Source organism: Chrysemys picta, chromosome 3 (assembly GCF_011386835.1).
Source record: "Chrysemys picta bellii isolate R12L10 chromosome 3, ASM1138683v2, whole genome shotgun sequence".
Lineage (NCBI taxonomy): Eukaryota > Metazoa > Chordata > Testudines > Emydidae > Chrysemys > Chrysemys picta.
Window position 1 is genome coordinate 128507456 of NC_088793.1, and position 22541 is coordinate 128529996.

The following is a 22541-nucleotide window of genomic DNA, read 5'->3' on the forward strand; positions in this document are numbered from 1 at the left end:
TTTTGAAAACAAATACTATTTATTTTCTTCTAAATTGTTATGTTTGAACAACATCAATGAAATAATAGCAGATTTGAGTCAGTTAGGTTAATATAGCAGCAATTCTAACATTCTTTATAAATACTTTGCAAATTTTGTCTTAGCCATTCTTTTCAATATAGATATATGTATTGTTGTCATTAACTGTCAATTACATATCCATCTCCTAAGATTTTAGGTTGTCACTGAATGGATTTTACAGCTCTTCTGGCTTTGTTGTCATTAGGAACCAGTCTGATGAAATGAAAAAAAGTAACTGAATCCAGTAAATACAATATATCAGCCTCCAGACTAAGGATTATAAAACAGTTGATGGTTTGTAATTTGGGGTCCATCCTGGTATCAGTGAAGTCAATGACAACACTCCCACTGACTTCAACAGGAGCAGGACTGGGACCTTAAATGGAATGTTCCAAACTTCAAAATACAAAAATGAGAGTTTAACAGGCATAAGAAAAAAACAGCTGGTTACAGTGGGGAAAATGTATTTAATCTAAGAAAAGCTTTTAAAAATAAGCCACATTACAGTGGCTTTCCTTATTACTAGATCTCTGAAGAGATTATTGCTGTGGAATTTGATGAATATGACAACAACTGAGAGTAAATACAATGTTACTTTTTTGTTTCAGAGTCACCTCAAAGAGTAGAATATTTCCCTTTTATGAACGGAATTGTCACTTGTAATATGTTGGAACCCCATCCTTTAGAATGTGCGAGGCCACATTCAGCACCTTGCAAAAAGTGTTCTTAGCACCTGTCATAAATTCATAAACATAGCATTATGACAGATGTATATAGTATGCACTCACCCATACATATTTTTTAAAAAAAATTATAGACAAGAATTGGTAAAATTTGTTTAAATTTATGTGCATTTCAATGTATCAACTGTTTTTAACTTAACAAAGAAAGTGTTCTAAAATAACTATAACTTTATGAAGATTTTTGAACAATTATACAGAGTATTGTGATGATCGTTAACAGAGGTTGCTTTTCGAAAACTACTCATAGTAACAAGCCATTATCAAAGCCAATGAAACAAAGGATTCTGTTTCACATTTAGCTGAAACCCAGTTGTCCCTTGCAACATCCCAGACCCATCTGCTGGAGATCTATGGGGGAGAAAAGAACAAAGTACTATTACATTGATTAAAAGAGCACAAGTCTTAAGGAAATATTTTTCAGATTAGAACTTTACAATGAACATGTAGCATTACATAGGTGCAGCTAGTTTATATTAATTTATTTAAAATAGTAAGAATGTATATAAAACTGCAAATTAAAAGGAAATGAATGTTTTATTACTTATTGAATGCATTTTATTTTCCTTTAGAGAAAATTTACCTTAAGAGCTCTGAAAATCTGGTAGTCACAAAATGTTGTTCAGTGATTTTCCTTATCACTTTAAAAATATCTACTGAAACATACACTGGGGCTAAATCTGTAATACTTACTCAGGCAAACCTCTTGTGTCCTCTTCACACTGACCAGCAGTGTTAGTCAGCCATGGTGAGGTGTACATGCTGCAGTCCATTGAGACAGAGCAGCTGAGCTTCCTCTGCACCTCGGAGCTCCAAGGGGTAGCTCACCCTAAAGCAATGCAGATCTGGACCACAGTGAATGTGGTGGTATCCCCAAGAGGCACAATAGGGCCCCAAATGTCTAACTCAGTTTGTGAAAATATTATGAGTAAATTAATTTGTCTACTCACTTTTATTGCCTGACCAGTCTTTTGCAAGATTAGGACTGTTACTACGTACTTATAGCGATCAAAGCCCATGTCCTTGACAGCTGTTAATATTTCTTCTGAGATTGAATTACACAAGAAGCTACTAGTCGCACCATTATACTTGGTTTCTTGAAGTCGTTGCTATCAAAAGAGTTTAAAAAAAATTGTAATCTCCATCCTAACAAGCTTTTGTATAAAAAAATCTTACTTTTAGCTATAAAGAAAAAGGAAGTAAACTACTGGAATGTTTGTACACAATAGATGATGTCCCCAAATAAAAAGTTAATCATTTTTACTGCGAAACACTTTATCCGTCAAAATATTGAAATATTTCACTTTAAAACATTTTTAACAAATCTTTTAATTTTCTTTGAACTGAACAGAAGTGTACTTTTTTCCTTTTGACTCAGTTTCATGGAAAATAGCCTAGGGAGCATCGGTCTGCATATCCACAACACGTCTCCTGCACTACAGAGTCAATGGGATTAGTTCTTAGTTTTCAGGGTAAATAGTATAATTTCCCTGCTCTTTGGCAACTATAGACTGTCTTAGTAGATTCTCCAGAGCAGAGTCCCTCATTCCATTTAACTTGATTTCATATACGGCAATCAGACTGCTGTTAATAATACCAGAGGGACTCCACCAGGAATACTTTGCTCTCATGTCATGAAATGTTACCCGAATCAATTAAGGGAATAAAATTCAATAAATCCAAAATGTCCTATTATTTATTTTATTTTGGATAGTTCTCTGACCCTTTTTAATCTATTAACAGAAAAAAGATCCAATCCCGTAAGGAGCTGAAAACCCTCAACTTTCACCTTCACTCTGGTGCTCAGCAAGCACCCTGCAAAAGACATTCAGTATCTTACAGTATAGAGCCTGTGATGAGCATGAGGATGGACTTATGGATATGCTTAACTTTATAGTAACTTTGTAGTAACCCCAGGGCTGTCTTTGAGGGACTGGGGCCTAACAGTTACACTAAAATTAAATATCTTACATACAATTTAAACAAAAAGTATTACTCTACCGTTAGTATATGTTGAGCTTTGTTTCTTACTAAATGAGCCTGGAATTTCCTATATGGCTCCATTTTGTATGTATTGGCATATCTTATTTTTGCCATGCTAGTCTTCAATGTAAATATTTCACTTCTCCCAAACTCTGCAAACGATTCATCATCCATTGGTTCCGTACCGTGAACTTCATGGCTTGAACTTCTCATTCTGTCTTTTACGATCTGTGTATACTTTTTAAAACAAAAGAAAAAATAAAGCTTAGTATTATGCTTTGGTATTTGATTGTTGAAAGTTTTCTGACACTTCAAAATGGTATCGCTAGAGGGAAAGACTGAAATTTTGTTTGGGATCATCAGAAATATCTGAAAAAAACTAAACTGTGAATTGTTCACCTCTATTATGGATAACTGAGGAGTGTGCTAGTTATCTGATGCTCCTTCTGGGAAAAGGGCCAGAGGGATATCCTCTCACCTAAACTCTGATTCTGCTTCCCCTGAAGTCTATGCAAATTTTGCAGTTGACTTCAGTGCAGGCAGAATTGGGTACTCCAGGGAGAAGAAACCCTTGATCAATCTGTCAATAAATCCTTTTCACTATCTTTCAAAAGTTTTAGAAAGCATAATCCCAGCCACTTATCTAAACACCTGTGTTACCAGTAGAAACTTTTCAGTACTGATGCTGATGTTGTATACAATACCAATATAATAAACGTTATAACTGATTTATTGATCTTTTATGTGATTATATTCTGAAAAACTACTGTACAAATTGCACTGCAGAGTTGCCTATATGTGGTGTCTCAATGACTTCCAGATAAAATTTGCTCAATTTTAAGCAGAAATGTATTTTTTTCTATTTGCAAGAACTAAAAGCTCAGTTTCGGATCTGTGGCACTCTGTGCCTGAAAGCAGCACCCTGGAACCCTCATATTCACCACTTTCATATAATTATGTTTTGTACAAAGTATACCTTGTAAGGTATCATTGTAAAAGTCTTGATCTGTTGAACATGAATATCCTGTTGGACTGTAAGTGCTACCATTGTATGGGAAGTTATGAATTTTTGTTATATGTGTGATACTGAAATATCTTGTGAGCTTGGGAACACCCACAACCAGCCTTTCAGTTATAACGATGGAGTAGCCAGACACTGATGATGGCCCACTGAGGGGAATCCACACTCACAAGGACTACCCCAGGAACTGTATACAATGGAGACCTCTTAGAGAGAGCACGTAGACAATGGAGACTGTTTGACTCATCATAGCAAAGGATCTTTCCAGCAAGCTGGAAGAAATTATAAAAGAGGGGAAGTGACATCATCACTTGGCCTCACTCCCTCCCACAACTCAACACCTGGAAACACATCTGGAGGACAAAGACTGAACTGGGGAGGTGGTCCCAGGCTGGAAAGGAGAATCCCAGCTTGTGTATTAAGGAACTATACCATCAGGACGAGACACAGCTTGATTCAAATCCTATCTAATTTATCAGATTGTGATTTTACTTTTATTTCGTAGGTAACCAACTTTGATCTGTATGCTTATAACTTATAATCACTTAGATTTTGTTTTATATTTTACCTTAAACAGTGTGTTTTGGTTGAAATGCTTGGGAAATCTGCAGTGTACAATGTGGAGAGCGTGTCCTGTCTACATTGAGGGAGGGGCAGACTTGGTATTAAATTTACACTGGTCAGGCTTCTGACCAGTGCAGGACGATACAGCCCTGAGGTCCTAGGCTGGGGAGCTGGGGGAATTGGCTGGAGCCTCTCTATTGTTAGTTCATGAGTGGCTTGGAGAAGCATTCATGTTACTCAGCTGGGTGCGTCCCTGTATGTGGATTGCTGTGTAAGTGCAGTACCTGGTGAGGTTTGCAGCTTGTCACAGCATCACAGTGTGAGAGGGAGCCCAGGTTGGTGCCAGAGGGCTCAGCGATATCCCAGTTCCAGGTTGCACCCCGGGGAGCCCGTTACAGGCTCTGAAAGTGAAGAAGTGATCATTTTTGTTTATTTATCTTTATCATTAATAAAGATTCCGCACCACCAAATTCTGCCCTCAGTTACACTAGTATAATGTCATTCTCTTCAATAGTAACTGAGGGCAGAATCTGGCACTGCAGATGAAACTTAAGTAGTCGTACTAATGATGCAGAGACAAAATGGAATCAAAATCAGTCTCCCAGAGGTGTGTTGACTTTGCAGTTCTAGCAGGAGTCAAAAGTAGTATAAACATATTTTTGCCACTACAATGAATGTATATGATCCTGAATATATACAGAGTGATAAAGCAGATTTGTTGAGTAAGAAAGTGACATTTCCCCAGCCATGATTAGAGTGATTTCTCCATGTGCAGGTCTCACCTCTCCTACCCAGAAGGTGGGTCTGCTGCCACTATGGTACCAACCCCCAATTCTATGGAGATACAGACATGGGTTTGGGATCTGTTCTGAGGAGGTGGTAGGGAACAAGGAGTGGGCTGCCCCATGATGGATGGGGTCAAGAGGGACACACATCATCCCTAGACTAACCCCTTGTATCCTTAGGAAATGTAATTAGTAGTGGTATTTGTATTGCAGTAGTACCTAGAGCCTTCTGTCACAGACCAGGGCCCCTACTGAACTAGGTGCTGTACAAACACTGAACAAAAAGACAGTCCGCGCCCTAAAGAGTTTACAATCAAAATATAAAAAAAGACAAGTGACTACACACAACCAGGGAGCACAAGGAATCAATGAGACAATAACAGTGGGCAGGATAGGCAGTGGTCTCAACACACCAGCTAACCATTTTTGTAGGCATCATGACAAAAGAGAGTTTTAAGGAGGGATTTCACGGAGGACAATGAGGTAGCTTTACAGATGTTTTCAGGGGAGTTCCCCCCCAAAATCTGTATAGTCTGGAACTATATTACCTTTCCCACAAAGCCCTCTACAAAGTGTGGAGCTTTTTTAAAGAGGAATAAGGGTCAGCCACAGCCAGGGAGAAGGAGGTGGAGTGCCCAGGGGAAGAAAGTTCACACTGAGGCACAAGGTCTTCATACTGATGACCCTGACCTCCCACTGATCCTTCAACATTGGTGTGGATCCACAGGACTCAAAAGGTTTAGTAGCAGACCCTGCGTCTTCTTCAGTGAGTGAGTAGATCCCACCCTCTGATGAAACAAAATAGGAAATTTTCCACAAGGGGAACCTCCAGTTTTCTTCTCTCTTTATTCCCTTCAGGGATTTTATTGTGGAAGGGAGCAATCCAGCCCTAAACATTAATTCATAGGGCAGGGAGACAAGCTTTTGAGCTTCCAACAACAGAAGTTGGTCCAATAAAAGGTGATAGCTCACCCACCTTGTCTAATATCCTGGGAGTGAAACAGCTACAATACTGCATACAATTTATATGGCAATAATTTTAGATTTCTTAATCTCTGTGTTGTCATACTGTATTAGTTTTGTAAAAAAACATGATCTGATATAGTATTCGTTATAGTAGTTATCTGTGTAACTGACAGGATATTCTGTTGTCTAAGAAAGAGATCTGGACATTAAGTTCATCTCGCAGGTGCCATGAAACCAAAGTTCAATGGGCTCAGCTGAAAACAATGTCCTTCCATTTACTAATCTGAACTTTTTTCCAGCAGCATTTTAAGCTACCAAAACCCAATGCACATATATCACCAAAAATGTAAATGTGGATACATGCATTTATTTGGGTATATATTAAATTATAAACAGTGGTCTTGGAATGCTAAAGTCAAGGAGTTATATTCAAGGGGTGTGGGATTGGAGAATAGCTGTTGAAATGAAGCCCAGTTGCTCGGCTGTGGAGCCAAATGCCTGATCGACCCACCTGGCATGAGCACCGATTCACCACTGCTGCTGAGTGGGGCACCCTGCCCCTGAGACTCAAAGAACCTTATAAGGACCCATTAGAACAGCTAGCACAATGTGGAGATCCCAAGGCAACTACCCATCCTTCACTGGGGGAAAAGCCGAACAATCCTCTTTGAAAATCTAGAAACTATTGGTTTAGAAAAATCTGATCTGTCCTGGGTTGATGGATGAATTGCTGAGATCGTTCCTAATGGACCCTCTGGGAAACTAGAGAACACTTGAGGATTTCAGATGTAACAGGTACTATAAAATATCCTGTATTCTAGCTTCTGTTGCAGGTACAACATGGGGAATAGACCAGGCTGAAAACCACTACCACTTGGCTAAATAAACAGATAAAGTGGATTAGTTTCTGCTGCAATACTTCCTGAACTGCCCATGAACAATCTTTATCTGCCTAATTTAGCCCCTCAATACCCATGCTGTGAGATGCAGGCTGTCCAGATCTGGGTATAATAATTGACTGTTCTTGGGACAGTAGATCTGGAAATGAAGGCAGAGTCCATGGAGGTCAAATAGAGGCTGTGAAGATTCATGAACCCAGCACTGTCACAACCGTGCTGGAGCTATAAGAATTATTTTGGTATGGTCTTGTTTTAATTTGAAAATCACCTGTGTGATGAGAGGAATGGTGAGAAATATGTACATGAGGCTTGGCCCCTGCTGAAGGAGAAAAGCAGGGGTCAAAAAAGCCTGGGCTGTGACCCACTTGACACTAAAACTGATGGCATTTCCTGTTGTCTTTTGTTGCAAATAGTCTGACTGATTGGATACGCCAGGCATGAAAGATGGTTCTGAGCACACTGTTCTTCAGAGACCACTCATGGTTTTGTGAAAATCTCCTGCTGAGATGATCAGCCAAGAGGTCCTGGGAGCCTAGTAAGTGGGAGGCAATAAAAGTAATATCATCCGTGATGCATAAGTCCCATTATTTCACAGCTTCTTGACAAAGCTGACTGGACCTTGCTCCTGCCTGTCTGTTTAGGCAGTACATCGTAGCTGTAATGTCAGTCAGAATCTGAACTGACAATCCCTTAATATGAGGAAGAAAAGTGTGACAGGCCTTGTGAACTGCCTGAAGTTTGAGCACATTGACGTGAAGGGTTACCTCTTGTTCTGTCCATAAAGCTTGGGTTAGTAAACCCTCCAGGAGAGCACACTATCCTATCAGGGATGCATTGGTGATATCTGTTTTGGATGCAAGGGAACAAGAGAATGGAATGCCCCTGCACACATTGTTCTGATCCACTCATCGTTCCAAAGATGCCAGGACCACAACAGGTACACAGAGCAACATGTCTAAGGGCTAGCTGATCAGTCAATAAACTGACTTCAGCCGCCCCTGGTGGCTGCGCAGGCACAGCCTCGCATATTAGGTCAGGTGTATACAATCCAGCACTACCCTCACACATTTGATGAATACTCATGGGCCAATGACCGGCCAAAAGGAAGTACTTATGTTGGTCTTTTATCAGAAATTTTAGAAACTTCCTGTGACTTGGCAAAACCACCGCATGAAAGTAAGTACCTGTAATAGGGTGGCTTAGCCTGGGGCTAAGCCAACCTGATTACAGATGGGCCCCACTTGAGAGGAATCAGGTGATTTTTACAATAAAAGGAGCCAGGCTTAAGTAGTGATAAAGTCCAGATGAGGACCGACCTGCAGGAAGATTCCCATAGAGGCAGGATGCTCAAAGCTGTAGGTTGCAATATAAAGGGGGAAGCCCAGAAAATTGCTACTATAGCTGTAGAGACTGCAGTGATCAAGAAAGACTCCTGCAGGGCCCTGAATCAACAGGGTAAAAGCTCTTCAGGAAGGAGGAGAGACTGGAAAAGCTCTCCAAGCAGGGATGCCTGGGAGAGACTCTGATCAAACAGGAAAGAGGCTGAGAAATAGAACCTTCTGCCTTCTCTGGGGCTATTTTCGTGTTAAGACATTTTTGGAATTTTAGTTTGGGACAACTGTGACCCAAACCAAAGACTGTGAACTAGTCAAAGGGCTGAGTCACTGGACAAGCTACCAGGCAGAAAAACTACCACGGCGCCAGAGAGACTATCAATAGGGGTAATAGCCTAGTGAAGAGCTGTTACTCCACACCCAGTCGTGACGGGGTGCCTAGCAGTGAATAAACTCTCTTACAATGTCCTATAAATCGAGGGCAGCAAACCAGCCATTATGACCTAAGGAAGGAATAATCAATGCTAGCGAGACCATGTGAAATCTTATGTATTTTTATGAACTTATTGAAATTTTGAAGATCTAGAATGGGTCTCAAATCGCCCTTCGACTTGGGAATGGGCAACTATCGTGAAGAAAAATCCTATCCACCACACTGAAGGAGAACTTCCTCTACAGTTTCCAGATGGACCAAAGTATGAACCTTTTGAAGAAGCATTGATTAGCGAGAAGAGTCCCTGAAGAAAGACTGGGTGTGTGCAGAGGAGTGAGGATGGGGAAAAGAAAGAAACTGGATGGAATATTCCAGTCCCACAATGCTTAGGACCCACTTGTCTATGCAATGCTTGAGTTAGATGATCTACTTAGTTGAGATTTGCGCTTTCTCTTTGAAAAGTCTGTGTCTTATGGTAAAAATGCTGTCTATAATAGTTTCTGTTGCTGCTGCTGAGCCCTGTACTGGTGTCTCCTGGTGGATAGAATATACACTGCTAATGAGCTAAGGGCAGCTTGTGAGTCCTCAAATAAATGTAAGGTCTCATCTGTTTTGTCCAAAAAAAGGGACAACCATCAAAAGGAAAGTCTTCGATAGGGATAGTCAACAAACTAGCTATGCCCAGAACTCTCTCCTCATTGTTACTGCAGAGGCCATCACTCTAGAAAAAGCATCAGCTGCATCAAATACAGACTGGAGAGACGTCCTGGTCACAATGTAACTTTCTGGCAGGAAAGCCTTAAATTCCTCCCTAAAATTTTCAGATAATTTTTCAATAAACTTAGACATTGCATCTCAGCTTACAAAGTCATATTTAGCTAAAACCACCTGCTGATTTGCTATGAACATTTGAAGAGAGGAGGAGTAGTAATTTTTTCTCCTAAGTAAATCAAGTCTCATGGGTTCTCTCTCTTTGGGAGTTGACTTAAGTCTTCCTGGTCCTGATCTCTCATTGGCAGCCAACATTACTACAGAATTAGATACAGAATGAGAATAAAAACACTCAAATCTTTGCATTTATCCATGCACATAGCTATAGGGGCTAAGAAGGCTGGTGTATGCCATAAGGTCTATGCCAGTTCTAGTAGTGCCTTATTCATAGAATCATAGAGTTGGAAGGGACCTCAAGAGGTCATCTAGTCCAACCCCCTGCTCAAAGCAGGACCAATTCCCAGCTAAATCATCCCAGCCAGGGCTTTGTCAAGCCGGGCCTTAAAAACCTCCAAGGAAGGAGATTCCACCACCTCCCTAGGTAACGCATTCCAGTGTTTCACCACCCTCCTAGTGAAATAGTTTTTCTTGATATCCAACCTGGACCTCCCCCACTGCAACTTGAGACCATTGCTCCTTGTTCTATCATCTGCCACCACTGAGAACAGCCGAGCTCCATCCTCTTTGGAACCCCCCTTCAGGTAGTTGAAGGCTGCTATCAAATCCCCCCTCATTCTTCTCTTCTGGAGACTAAACAATCCCAGTTCCCTCAGCCTCTCCTCATAAGTCATGTGCTCCAGACCCCTAATCATTTTTGTTGCCCTCCGCTGGACTCTTTCCAATTTCTCCACATCCTTCTTGTAGTGTGGGGCCCAAAACTGGACACTGTATTCCAGATGAGGCCTCACCAATGTCGAATAAAGGGGAACGATCACGTTCCTCGATCTGCTGGCAATGCCCCTACTTATACAGCCCAAAATGCCGTTAGCCTTCTTGGCAACAAGAGCACACTGTTGATTAATAGGTAGTGCTCCCTACCCAGGGGCAGAACCCTGTAGAATGTCCAAAAGCTTATGTTTTCTTGCAAAAGGTCTGCTTGAATGCCCAAAGCTGCAAGCATTCTTCTCAGAAGCTCCTGATGATATAGTCATCTAGAACTGGAGAAGTGTCTGGGATCACAGAATTATCAGGCAAGGAGGCGGGACGATTAACAGGAGCAGATGGATCCTCCTATGGTAAAATCAACTCCTAAGGCAATAGTTCCTCCTGATGCACAGGCTGGTCATGGGGAACAGTGTCTTTCTGTATCTCCAAAGCAGGCAACTCCAGAAGCTTTGTTACCGTGTGCTCTGGAGAGCTTCCTCTAGTCTAGACCAGTGATCAGGCTCTGGACAAATGAGAGAACCCAGAGGCTCCAAAACAGCCCCAGGGAAGAGCACAGGGCATCTAGAATCAGCAAGAATTCAGCCACAGTGATCTGTCCCTGCTGTCATAAGAGCTGTCCTCCTTCTGGAGGCAGTCTGCTAGACCATCTGTGCCTGGGAGGAGATGGTGAACTATTGGAAGACTCCAAACCAGTCTGTGAGGAGTCACCAAAATAGTCAATTGGCATTGGGGGTGCAAAGCCTGATGGGACTAGTAGACAACTTGAATGATCTCACCCATTGTGAAGAGGACAACATTGGTACTGAAGTAAGTATGGTAGTCAGTACCATAAAGGCTTCACAAGAAGTTGATAGCACAGCATCTTGAGGTAGTGCTGAGAAAGACCCCATAGCCAGGACCATAGTAGAAAGTGGAGTCAGTACCAAGGAAGATGACCATAAAGATACTGAGAGTGTCAGTGCTGAGAATGTGTTGTTTCAGACTCTGTGCCCTGGTATCAAAGTTGGCATCAGAGAAGGAGCCAAGCCCCCACCATGCTTCTTAGCTGGTACTAGTCAATACAACTAATAGTTTCTGCACTGGAGCTGATGACAAAGACAGGCCCAGTACTAAAGGAGGTGCTGACAAAGCAATCATCTCCTGAACCACAGGAAAGTCTGGAAGTGGAAGACAAAGCAAATCCTTTGCTGTGTCATAAGTTTGTGGGATTGTAGGTACCAAAGAGATCAGCGCTGAAACAGTGTGTGTTGATCCCAGACTCAACAGTTGTCCTGCAGAAGTGCCAGTCGATAGTACATTACTAAAGTCATCCCAGTGTGGTGCCAGGGAGTCACAGGTTGACAGCCCAGCTGTATGTTGGCTATTAGATGAGTCCTCCAAGGATCTCCTTATAGCCAGATGATGTTTGAGTCCTTTTTTGAAGAACTCTTCAACTTTGAGTGACCTCAGTCTAACTTGTGTATCTTTTTCTGGGGAGGTCCTGGAGAAGAACAACTCCTTCCTCCATGGAGAAGAGTCCAGGGGATCTACTGAAGAAAACTGCACACACACTGATAGCCAGCATGTGAGAAGACAAATGCTCCCCTGGGAGGCCAGGAGCTGACAGAGGCCTCATTGCCTGCTCTATCAGATGGTGCTTGAGATGCAGGAAATCTGTTCTTTTCCTGAACTGTGGCAAATACTGTACCTCTCCTTAATATGCCCCTCCCAGAGGCACAAAAGGCAGCCCATCTGGGGGGGGAGGGGTACATTGTGTAAACACTTCAGAAGATGGGCAGTGATTAAAGCCCAGAGAGCACCACATAGCAACAGTGCCTAGCACTGAAACTGAAAGAATAAACTAACTAATTGGTACTAATAGCTAACTATTAAAAATAAAGGGAAAGCTAAACTAGCTAACTATGCAGATGAAAAACACAGCGAGGTAAACCACATGGGAAGCTCCAAATCAGGCCACAGGTGGTGAGAAGGACCTGAGGGGGGCAGGGTGCTGCTGCCCTTATATAGCCTCAGGAGGAACCACGAAGATGTGCAGCAGGGGTGTCAAACTCAATTGCACAGGGGGCCAAAACTCAAAACTCGCGGGCCGAACAGTATAACCATTTATTTAACAGACTAAATATTTATGTTTTTTAACCATTAATATGAACCAAAATACAGGATATCATTCCAAAATAAATACATTTCAACTTAAAATATTTTGCTCTTCATAAAAAAATATCCTGTCAATACAATACATTCAAAATCTGTACATGCTGGAATATTAAAAAATCTGAAAATATAAATAAAAAATTGAATTTAAAGCAAAAGTATAATCGTAACAAATCATAACATTCCATTTTCTTGTCCTATTTAGTCAGAGCCTGATACTTGGAGTCTTTTCTTTGCAACAAGTTCGTTTATGTTTGGGGTTAGGTTCTGTGTTGTGAAGATTCTCAGGATCGATTGCAGGTGTTCATCAGTGAGGCGACTCCTGTGTGACGTTTTGTTAATTTTCATCACAGAGAACAGCTGCTCGCACAGATATATGCTGCCAAACATGGACAGGATTCGAGCCGCATGTTGGCGGAGCTGCGGCATCGCTTCAGGAATGAAGCGAGTGAACTGTGCTGGCCCCGCAGTGTCGTACTTTGCCTTCAGTGTCCCGTTACATTGCAGTTCTATCAGCTCCATCTGCATTTCTACAGGTGCGGTTTCCACATCGACTGCAAATGGGTTGCGAAGCAGCTCGAAGTTACTTTTCTGTGCCTCAAAGTCACTGAAGCGCCGTGCGAACTCAGTGCGCAGCGCGCTGAGTTTTTCAGCAAAGGTGGCATTTGGGAAAACTGTGGCACTTTCTTGGTTCCGTATTACTTGGCAACAGGGAAAGTGAGACAAGTTGCATTGGTGCATTTGTGTCTCCCATAAGCGCAGCTTCACTTGAAATGCCTTCACTGCATCATGCATATCGGTTATTATGTGCTCCCGTCCCTGGAGTTGAAGGTTTAAAGCGCTAAGATGCGACGTTATGTCAGCCAGGAACGCCAACTCACATTTCCACTTTTCATCCCGCAGAACTGTGCAGTCTTTCCCCTTACTGTCCATGAACTGGCAGATTTCCTCTCGCAGCTCAAAGTGTCTTTTGAGAACTTTTCCCCGACTTAGCCACCGGACCTCCGTATGATATGGCATATCGCCAAACTCGCTATCTATTTCCCGCAGAAAAGACTGGAATTGGCGGTGATTTAAACCGTGGGCTCTGATAAAGTTGACGGTTTGTGTTACAGTGTTCATCACATGATCCATTTTTAGGACTTTAGCACTCAGCGATTCCTGGTGTATGATGCAGTGATACACTGTCAACTCACCGGCACAGTTCTCCTCCCGCATCTTTGAGCGCATCCTTCCCACCAGTCCATTTTTTTCACCACACATAGCAGGTGCGCCATCTGTTGTAAGTCCAACGAGTTTTTCCCACGGCAGTTTCATGTCGGTTACACTTTGAAATACATTTCCAAAGATGTCTTCTCCTTTCGTTGTCCCGTGCATCGATTTAATGTCCAGTATTTCCTCTGTTACGCACAAATTGGAATCCACACCACGGATAAATATCGCCAGCTGTGCAGTGTCAGTCGCGTCAGTAGTTTCATCCACGGCAAGGGAGTATGCAACAAAATCTTTTGCTCTTTCAATCAACTGTGTTTTCAAATCAGTCGCCATCTCACAAACCCGATTAGCAACAGTGTTTCTGCTGAGGCTTACATTTGCAAACGCTCGCGTTTTATCTGGACAAAGGACGTCGCACACTTTCATCATACAATTCTTTACGAATTCCCCCTCGGTAAACGGCCGTCCTGATTTGGCGATCTCTTCGGCCACAATGAAACTTGCTTTCACAGCAGCTTCACTTTGTGATTTTGCTTTGGTGAAAAACGTCTGCTGGGATGTCAAATTCTTCTTCAACTCCTCTACCTTTTGTAGCTTCTGTCCTGCGCTCAGGTTTTTGAATTTGTTCTCATGTTTCGTCTCGTAGTGCCGTCTTAGGTTATACTCCTTCATTACAGCGATATTACTCCCGCAAAGGAGACACACTGGTTTACCTGCAATTTCAGTAAACATATACTCATTCTCCCACCGGCTTTGAAAGCCTCGGTTTTCAGAATCAATTTTTCTCTTGGCCATTGTTGGGGTCTAGCTTTGATTTGAGATTAGCGTTGTATACATCAACAGACCGCGAACTTGAACCGCGGCTTGCCGTTGGCGGCAATTGCACTGCATCATGGGATTTGTAGTGTGTGTTATTGGGGCGTCATATCACAGGGCCATTAAAAACAGATATATAAAACGATTTCGCGGGCCGGATATAATTGTATGGCGGGCCGGATGTGGCCCGCGGGCCTTGAGTTTGACACATGTGATGTGCAGGGTCACATGCATTCCCGACAGTACTACTGCAGAAAACTCTCCAGCTGTGGTGTGCTGGGCATGCAGACACCTGAGTGAAATACATGCATGCAACATATTTTGAAGAACAATTTAATCAAATGGTGTTGCTATTCTGAAAACACATTTTTATAGTAAAACTCAATTTTTAACATGTTCAAAAAAAGACTATTTTGAGATCAATTTAGCTGTTTCCTCAGTCCCTAGCTCCAATTTCTGGTTGCAGGGATAGTTTAGGGCAGATAGAGTCATCAGCTGCTTAATCGGGCAGCAGAATGGAACGAGCACCTGAGCAGAAAGTGGCCCAGCTGCTAGGCTGTGATGCTAAGAGGTGAATAAAAATAACTAAGAATATGGAGGACATACAGATATGCTGAAGAGATTAAGTCACAGAAAAGACCTATAAAGATGTCCAGTCAGGGGCTCACAAAAACTTTCATTTAAGTCCTTGGAGAGAGGAAAGGACATTCTCTGAGTAGGTTACATGAGGCAATGTTAAAAATATCAGTGGCAGCCAGCAGCCTGTCTACACTAAAGCTCCCAACAATGCTAATACCAATTGCGCTGAACTATTGTTACCAACGTTGGGAAATTGTTAGAAATTCTCCTTATGCTGGAAGGGCCATTGAAGGAGGAGGCGAACCTAAGTCTTTTAAAGATCTCTGGCCATGGACCAGTTTCACTAAGTCTTATCTTTATCATTCTCTGTACCAAAAACTTTTCAATGGTCATAAATAAGTCTACTACTACGAAGAAATGCAATTACTAATACCATTTTACTTCATATTTGCTGTACTTTTGGCATTGTAAGTAGTGTTAGTAAATGTTATAGCAATCATTTTCTCTGATTGTGTTACATTTTAAGTGTGGTCCCTTTCAGAGCATCTCTCAAAAGTACATGACCCAATTTAGAACCAGTCTATTGTTGTGTATGGAGCTATTCTGACCTCATTGGCTGGGAAAACAGAATCAGATCCCCGAGCACAGAGAACTTTTGTTCCAAGACAAGCCAGTAACACTGTACCATTGTGAGGTAAACATGAAGGTCTATGGAAGATTCATGCTTCAAGGGTAAGTACTGAATGAAGCTGGCATTGAGGTGCTTAAGAGAGAAGCTTGCAGCATTGTCAACTTTTCTTTTTTTGAGTAACAAGATTTCAGAGGGTTCTGGAGCCTGTCTTGTAATGATACTAGAACCTCCAGGCCCCTCGTGAAGTTCAGCCCTGCTGAAAGCCAACAGTCTCTTCGCTACAGCTTGCTATTCTCACAGGAAGGAGCAAAGAACCCAGCAGTTCATCACAATTCTGCTCCCTTCACCTGTGAGAAACAGAATGGTGCCTCTGCTCCTCTTCCCACTCTCCACTATAGCACCTGGCCTAGGAAGGGGCAGGGGGGGGGTAAGGACCACCCCTGGAGCTGCCCCCATCCCAGCACGGGAAGTGGAATCCTGTTGCACCCCCCAAGCCTAAGGTGAATTACCCTAGGAAGAGCTGATATGAGGCTGCGGGGTGGTACAGAACTGATGGGAGGATTGCATGACCGGATTAATTTCTGGGCAGGAGACAGGCAGACATGGGAGTGAGAGTTCCTGCAACATGGGCCAAGATCACCCCATATATTTGGGACACTGGGCAACACTAACAGTTATGCACACACCCTGGGGATCTGCAGAGTTAAAAAAAACGTAAAACACAGACCACAAAACCACACAATATAATTTTTTTTTAAAGTAGTCACATTTCTGAAGGCCAATCTTGTGATTTCTTGGGCAGCTGCCCTAGATGCCAACTTCAAGTGGTGCCAAGTTGCTGTGCTGCTTCCCCCCCACCGCCCCTTTTTGCTCTGCTGCTGGGGGGAGAGGGATGAAGACACAGTGTTTTCTTCCCTGGTTTGGAAAAGGGCTAGGGCCTCTCCTGAGTGAGGTAGAACAACCTGATGTGCGAGTGTGTGTCAAGTCCCAGAGGGTGGTGATACAGCAGGAGAGGGATTAGTGTGAAGGGTCTTATAAAAGACCAGGTTTTGATTAACACTGATCAAGCAGAGCAGACAGCTTATGGATCCGAAACCTTGGCCAGAAGCAGGTCATAACCTGCGACCAGGAGCCAAGCACAGTCCATGAGCAGTAGTGAGTCTCAGAGGAGCATCTAAATTAAGAACAGGAGGTGCAATGAACCAGCCTACATACCAGGAAGCTGGCGGTCAGGGTGCACCGACTCCTGCCGCAGCCCAGGCCCGCTCCCTGCCGCATGGAGGCGCCTATGACATTTTGCAGAGCCGGAGGTAAGCTGGGCCTGGGCAGACAGGCAGGTGCGCTCTAAATAGGCACGTGCTGGAACCTCAGCCTCCCACCCGCTCTGCGCTAAGAGGCAGGAGACGCCCATTGACTCCCTCTTCCCTCCCCCCGCCCCGGGAGGCTAATCGCAAGTGATATGCACTCAGAGCGCGAGGACCTGCGCCACAGGTGCTCGACCCGCCACTCCGGTCCAAGCGCGTGCACAACTCCCCTCCCGTCCACCTCCACCTGACCGCACCGTGGCCCAGCTCCCCAATCCGCGCCTGCGCACTGCCTGCTGCTCACGTTGTCTTTCTCGAACATGCTTAAACGCCGCTCCCCCTTCCCCCCCGAAGGAAGTTTCGACGCCTTCGCGTGTTTGTCCATGGCTTCCGCCCTGGCGCGTGGCGTCCCCCAACCGCCACTCAACGGCCACTAAGCAGTTCCAGCTTCGCGCTGCGCAGCCCTCGCTCAATCAGCAGCGCCAGGGCGAGGCTTTCCCGCACGTGCCATGATGTCGTCATTGGCTGCGGACGGCAGAGCGTCACTGGTTGTGAGATGGCAGGAGAGGAAGGCGGAAGTAGGCGAGGTAGCTGCGCGCGGTCCGGGTGGGAGGAGGCGCGGTGCCTTTTCGGAGCGTGGGTTCCGCGCGGGCTGGGGCGGGCGATGGGGAGGGAAGCTGAAATACAGCGACGCGCCCTTCTCCGCTGGGGGTAACGTGCTTCACGCCCCTGCCCCCGATCTCTTGGGTGGCCCCGGCTGGAGTCACCCGCTGTCAGCCTCGCTGCCCCCCGTGTGGGCTGGGCGTGGGGTTCCGGCCGGGATTGGATCCAGGCGGCAGCCCCGGCCGGGATAACGGCTCCTGCTTCCAGGAAACCGTCGCCGTGCTCAGTCCCGCGGCCCGGTTAACCGGATCTATTGGGGGTGGAGCTCGTGTGTGTGACACTGGCCATAAAGGTGCTGCGCCGCCATCTCGCTCCCTGGGACGCGGTCCCCTCGGGGGTTAGTTTCTTAGCTGGTGGTTAAAGCGTTTTTTCAGCGCTCTGTGGGTGTCGTTGAAACAGACATTAAACTCCTTGAGAGATTGACAGTCTAACCCTAGGAGAGATCATATCGGGATATCTCCGTGATGCTTAAACTGGGCTAGTTTGAGACATAGCAGGTCCTGACTTGGTGAGGAGCATATGTCACTTCCAGGAAACCGGACTTTGACTTACATTGTTAAATACTACATTAAAGTGAGCATAGGGAGCAGCTTTCATTTTTAATATACTTAAAATGAATAAAGCGTGTAGGAAAAATGCACAAGGTAAAATGTAGTCTGCTAAGTACACTTTTTAACAGTGTGTCATCTAGTAGTACAGAAAGTTAATGTTTCAGGAAAATAAATATACTACCACTGGATAGATTGCTTCTGAACTTACCATATGTTTAGAGAGTGCTTCTAGGAATTTTGGTCAGTTAGATCCTTATAGTGAAAGATTCTGTCCTTTTCCGAGGAAGTGGCCCTTTTATTTCTTCCTCACTTACTTTAAGGAATGAGCCACTCTTAGAACAACACACCTTTGGAGGGTCTGTCGTCTGTTTGGCTGTCCTTCCTTAGATTCAGCTGGACATTCAGTAGCACTGGTGGAAGGCCCAGTAAAGTTGACATGACTGGGATAAAGCGGCCATTCCCTACTGCTTTACTGGGTATATCTTCACTGCAGAGTGATTTGAACCCAGTTTACCCTAAAGTGGGTGTGAGCATCACCACTGCAAAGCTATGCCCACATTACCATGTCACTGTTTCTGGACTTGCCTTTGTGTGTCAGCAGCATATGCCACCGTTCTTTGTAACAAGGTGCTCTAGAATTCTTTCCCAGTCAGTTGTGGGAAAACTTGTCTATCCTTCAGGAGGAACTGTGGGAAAGCATTGGATAATTATCAGCACTAGTGTGATTTTGCTTGTCCTCACTATAAAGTGTATGGGTTCCAGCCAGAATTAAATCAGAACTTGGACTCTAACCCAGCTGTGCTAGCTAGCTGGGGAAGAAAGCACCTCCAAACTCAAGTAAAAAGTTCTTGTGTATGAACCATAAGAGCATTGGGTTAAAACTTGGGTAATAGCAAGGGTTAACTCTGGGGTGAATATATTGGGGTATATGCTGGGACAGAGGGCTGAAGAAAGAAGAAAAGAGCAGAAGTTTTTCTTGGCAAGCACATATATGAGAGTGCACAAAAGTACCTTTAAACAAGGTGGGAGGTGTTTACAGGCTACTTGCTGCCTTTGCCCTAAATTTTGTCTACAGAGGAGTGGGGAGAAAATAACTTCTTAAACATCTAGAGAAAAGCCTGGAAGCACAAATAAACGTGTGTCAATTCCTTACTCTCTTCTTATATGAGGGAGCAATTTTTATTGGATACCCTCCCTTCTGGCCATGCATAATACGTGAATTTCCCATACTAGTTTCAAGTACTAGAAGTCTGGACTTCTAGGAGCCATCTATCTGAAACTATTCTCCAGACATGAAAGAACCCTCTATACAAGCTAAAGTGGACTTTTTACTGTTTAAAGTACGTGCAGAAAATGGTTCAGCCTGGTAACTTTTATTGCCTGGCTCTCTAAGGGAAAAATATAATGAAGTTAATATACAGCATAGTAAACTTCTATCACCTGTGTGTGTGTGTGTGTGTGTTTCCTGTTGATTTACTAATTGTAAGTACAGTTCTCAAACAATATATGTAAAACAGTGTATGGCAATATTTTTGTATGTTTAATTTTTATAATTAATAAATCTTTTAAAATCTGTCACCCCTTTTCCCAAACAAAATCAAATGTTTGCCACATTTGCCTCTGATTTAGTTGGAACTATAGGAATTGCCATATTGGATTAGACTAATTGTCCATCTAGTCCAGTATCCTGTCTCTGAGAGTGGCCAGCAGCAGATGCCTAATGGGGGGTGGGGGGAAGCCAGTACCCCCGGTAAGCAGATGTGGAATAATCGGTCCCCATGAAAGTCTCATCCTAATAGCAAAAGAGCAGTTTAAAACATGAACCATGAGATTTTAATCCCTTCTAGAACTGTTTGCAATAATTGTTATAACTTGGTATTCTTGTTACTAAATGTTTGGCCTTAAGAAAGATTGATAAGAGTCAATATCCCATGACAGTGAGTTCCATGATCTAATTATCAGTTTTGAATTTGCCATCTTTCATTTTCCGGAATGTCTCCTTTTGGTAGTGGGGTCTTTCTCATGTAGCTCCTAGTTAGTAGTTTCTCACCCCTACTAATTATTTTATATATTTTTATCAGACCCACTTTTGTTCATTTCCTTGCTAAAGGAAATTATCTTAATCTTTTCAATGTCTTCATAGGAGAGTTTTTCTATGCCTCTGATTATAGAGTTTAAGGCCAGAATGGACCACCAGATTGTATTAATAATCTAGTCTGACCTGCGCATCACAGGGCACTAAACCCAATCCACTTATCCTTGCATTGAGCCCAGTAACCAAGATTAGACTAAAATATTACGGAATCCTGTAAGGTCTGTTAGTTCGAATATTTCCTTCCAATGTACATTACGTTCTTCTTGTAACATTGAAATTCATCTACCATCACGTTGCCCATTTACCTAGTATGGTGAAGTTCCTCAGTCATCTCTGAATTTTAACTCTGTGTTATGTGCAGACTTTGCTTTCTCACTCCTTATTCCCCCTTTCCACACATAATTAATAAATATGTTAACCAACACTGGACCTAATATGGAAACTTGGTAAACTATTGCCATGATGAAAATTGGCCATTTGTCTACTTTGTCTTTTGTCTTGGTCATTTTTCATCCATGGCAATACTATTCTTCTGAGTCCATGACTAGTTTCTTTAGTAGCATCTTGTGAGAGACCTTGTCAAAGGCCTTCTGAAAGCCTAATTAAAATACTCCTATTTTTGTAGCACTTAGGGAAAATGTGGGTTGATATGTGGGGGATGGTGAGAAGATACTTAGTAATGGGAGTCTTGGGGCTCAGAAGAGTGCTTTTTTAATTTCTTCTTGTAATGAGCCTACTAAGAGAGAGATTGTGTGCTTGGATTTGAACTGTTGGATTAAAAAACATCAGATTTTTTTTTTTAAGCATGTGGTGTTTAGAACTTAAGATAGGCACAAGATGTAGCTAAACAAACATCACAAGTGAATCTATATGTCTTCAGGTAAAACCTGAATGTATGTGGGTCACTTGTGGGTAGACATTTGGATATTTACTACTTCATTTCCTGTCAGACTGCTCATTTTTCATAGTTCAGTGCACTCTTCAATACAAGTTTCAGCACTTTCATTGTTAATTTAAACTTAATTGGATTTATACTTCTGCTTTGGAATAACTTCATTTTTCTGTTTATAGTGGTTTGGAAGCTGTTTATGCATAGAATTTGTCATTCCCGTCCCTCGCTGTGGAGCATGTAAATCCTGCAAGAGACTTATTTTCTCAAAGGAACTTCAGGGCCTATGGTTTCACCCCTTGTAAACAATGCTTCAAGCTGTATTAATTCCCACAGAAATCCAGAAGGTAAGCAGGAGATGTTGAAATGGATGGTTGCTCTTTTCTTTAGTCTCCTTTCGTCACACCTTACAGAAGAAAGATCCCATTCAGGAGTTCTATTCTGAAGTGTGAGAAGATGATGCAAATACACTATTTCTTTTTTCTCCTTCTACAACAGGGGTGGGCAAACTACGGCCCCCGTGGGACCATCCTGCCCAGCCCCCGAGCTCCTGGCCTGGGAGGCTGTCCCCCCTCGCCGGCAGCCTCAGCTCGCTCACTCCGCCACTGACGCAACTCTGGGCGGTGGGGCTGTGAGCTCCTGGGGCAGCACAGCTGCAGAGCCCAGCCTGACCGGTTGCTCTGTCCTGTGTGGTGACAGCGGCAGCATGGCCCAGCTCCAGCCGGGCGGCACGGCTGTAGCGCCGCCAGCCACCGATGCTCCAGGCAGCGCGGTAAGAGGAGCAGGGCGGGGTTGGATAGAGGGAATGGAGTTCGGGGTGGTGGTCAGGGAGCGAGGGTGTGGATGGTGGTCAGGGGAGAAACGGGGGGTTGAATGGGGGAAGGGGTCCTGGGGGGGTCAGCTAGGAAGGAGCAGGGGTTGGATGGGGCAGCAGGGGTTTTGGGGGCAGTCAGGGGACAGGAAGCGAGGGTGTGTGGACGGGGCAGGGGTCCCAGAAGGGTCGTCAGGGAACGGGGGGGGGGGGGGGGGGGGTTGGGTTGGATGGGGCAGGAGTCCGAGGGGGGGGGCAGGTAGGAGGTGGGGGCCAGGACATGACCCCTTCACCTAACAGGCCCTCCATACAATTTACGAAACCCGATGCGGCCCTCGGGCCAAAAAGTTTGCAAGTTGTTCCCCCCCCCCACCCCCCTAGTTCTACAACCTCAC

General features: G+C 43.8%; 2 protein-coding genes across 41 annotated transcripts in view; one reads left to right on the forward strand and one right to left on the reverse strand.

The window, feature by feature from the left end:
- On the reverse strand, positions 1-17646 carry DYNLT2 (dynein light chain Tctex-type 2). Of its 3 annotated transcripts, XM_065588984.1 has the most exons (5): positions 17442-17646; positions 4653-4769; positions 2802-3020; positions 1751-1909; positions 1-1151 (listed from the first exon to the last, which is right to left on the reverse strand). In XM_065588984.1, exons 3-5 carry the CDS (start codon positions 2994-2996, stop codon positions 1041-1043), a joined length of 465 nt encoding a protein of 154 aa, XP_065445056.1. In that variant the 5' UTR covers positions 2997-3020; positions 4653-4769; positions 17442-17646; the 3' UTR covers positions 1-1040. The 3 variants fall into 3 exon arrangements, with proteins under 3 accessions (XP_065445056.1, XP_005304015.2, XP_065445055.1); XM_005303958.5 differs by lacking the exon at positions 4653-4769 and having other exon boundaries at positions 17442-17581; XM_065588983.1 differs by lacking the exons at positions 4653-4769; positions 17442-17646 and adding an exon at positions 17049-17249.
- Positions 17586-22541, forward strand: part of ERMARD (ER membrane associated RNA degradation) — a 26048-nt gene continuing 21092 nt past the window's right edge. For 6 of the 38 annotated variants that reach the window (XM_065588959.1, XM_065588975.1, XM_065588966.1 and 3 more), the window contains exons 1-3: positions 18096-18373; positions 21518-21682; positions 21834-22107. In XM_065588959.1, coding sequence (XP_065445031.1) covers positions 22042-22107 — 66 coding nt within the window. In that variant the 5' untranslated portion in view covers positions 18096-18373; positions 21518-21682; positions 21834-22041. Of the gene's footprint in view, positions 17725-17763; positions 17849-17952; positions 19374-19567; positions 19692-21517; positions 21683-21833; positions 22108-22541 lie in introns of those variants that run through there. The other 32 variants (XM_065588962.1, XM_065588977.1, XM_065588968.1 and 29 more) reach the window with 18 other exon arrangements.

Coding starts and splice junctions, on each gene's coding strand:
- DYNLT2 (XM_005303958.5), bottom strand. CDS start 17,522: ATGGACAAACACGCGAAGGCGTCGAAACTTCCTTCGGGGGGGAAGGGG. Junction 3,021..17,441: donor GCATGTTCGAGAAAGACAAC/GTGAGCAGCAGG, acceptor TGTTTTAAAAAG/TATACACAGATCGTAAAAGA. Junction 1,152..1,750: donor AGACTGGTCAGGCAATAAAA/GTGAGTAGACAA, acceptor TCTCCCCCATAG/ATCTCCAGCAGATGGGTCTG.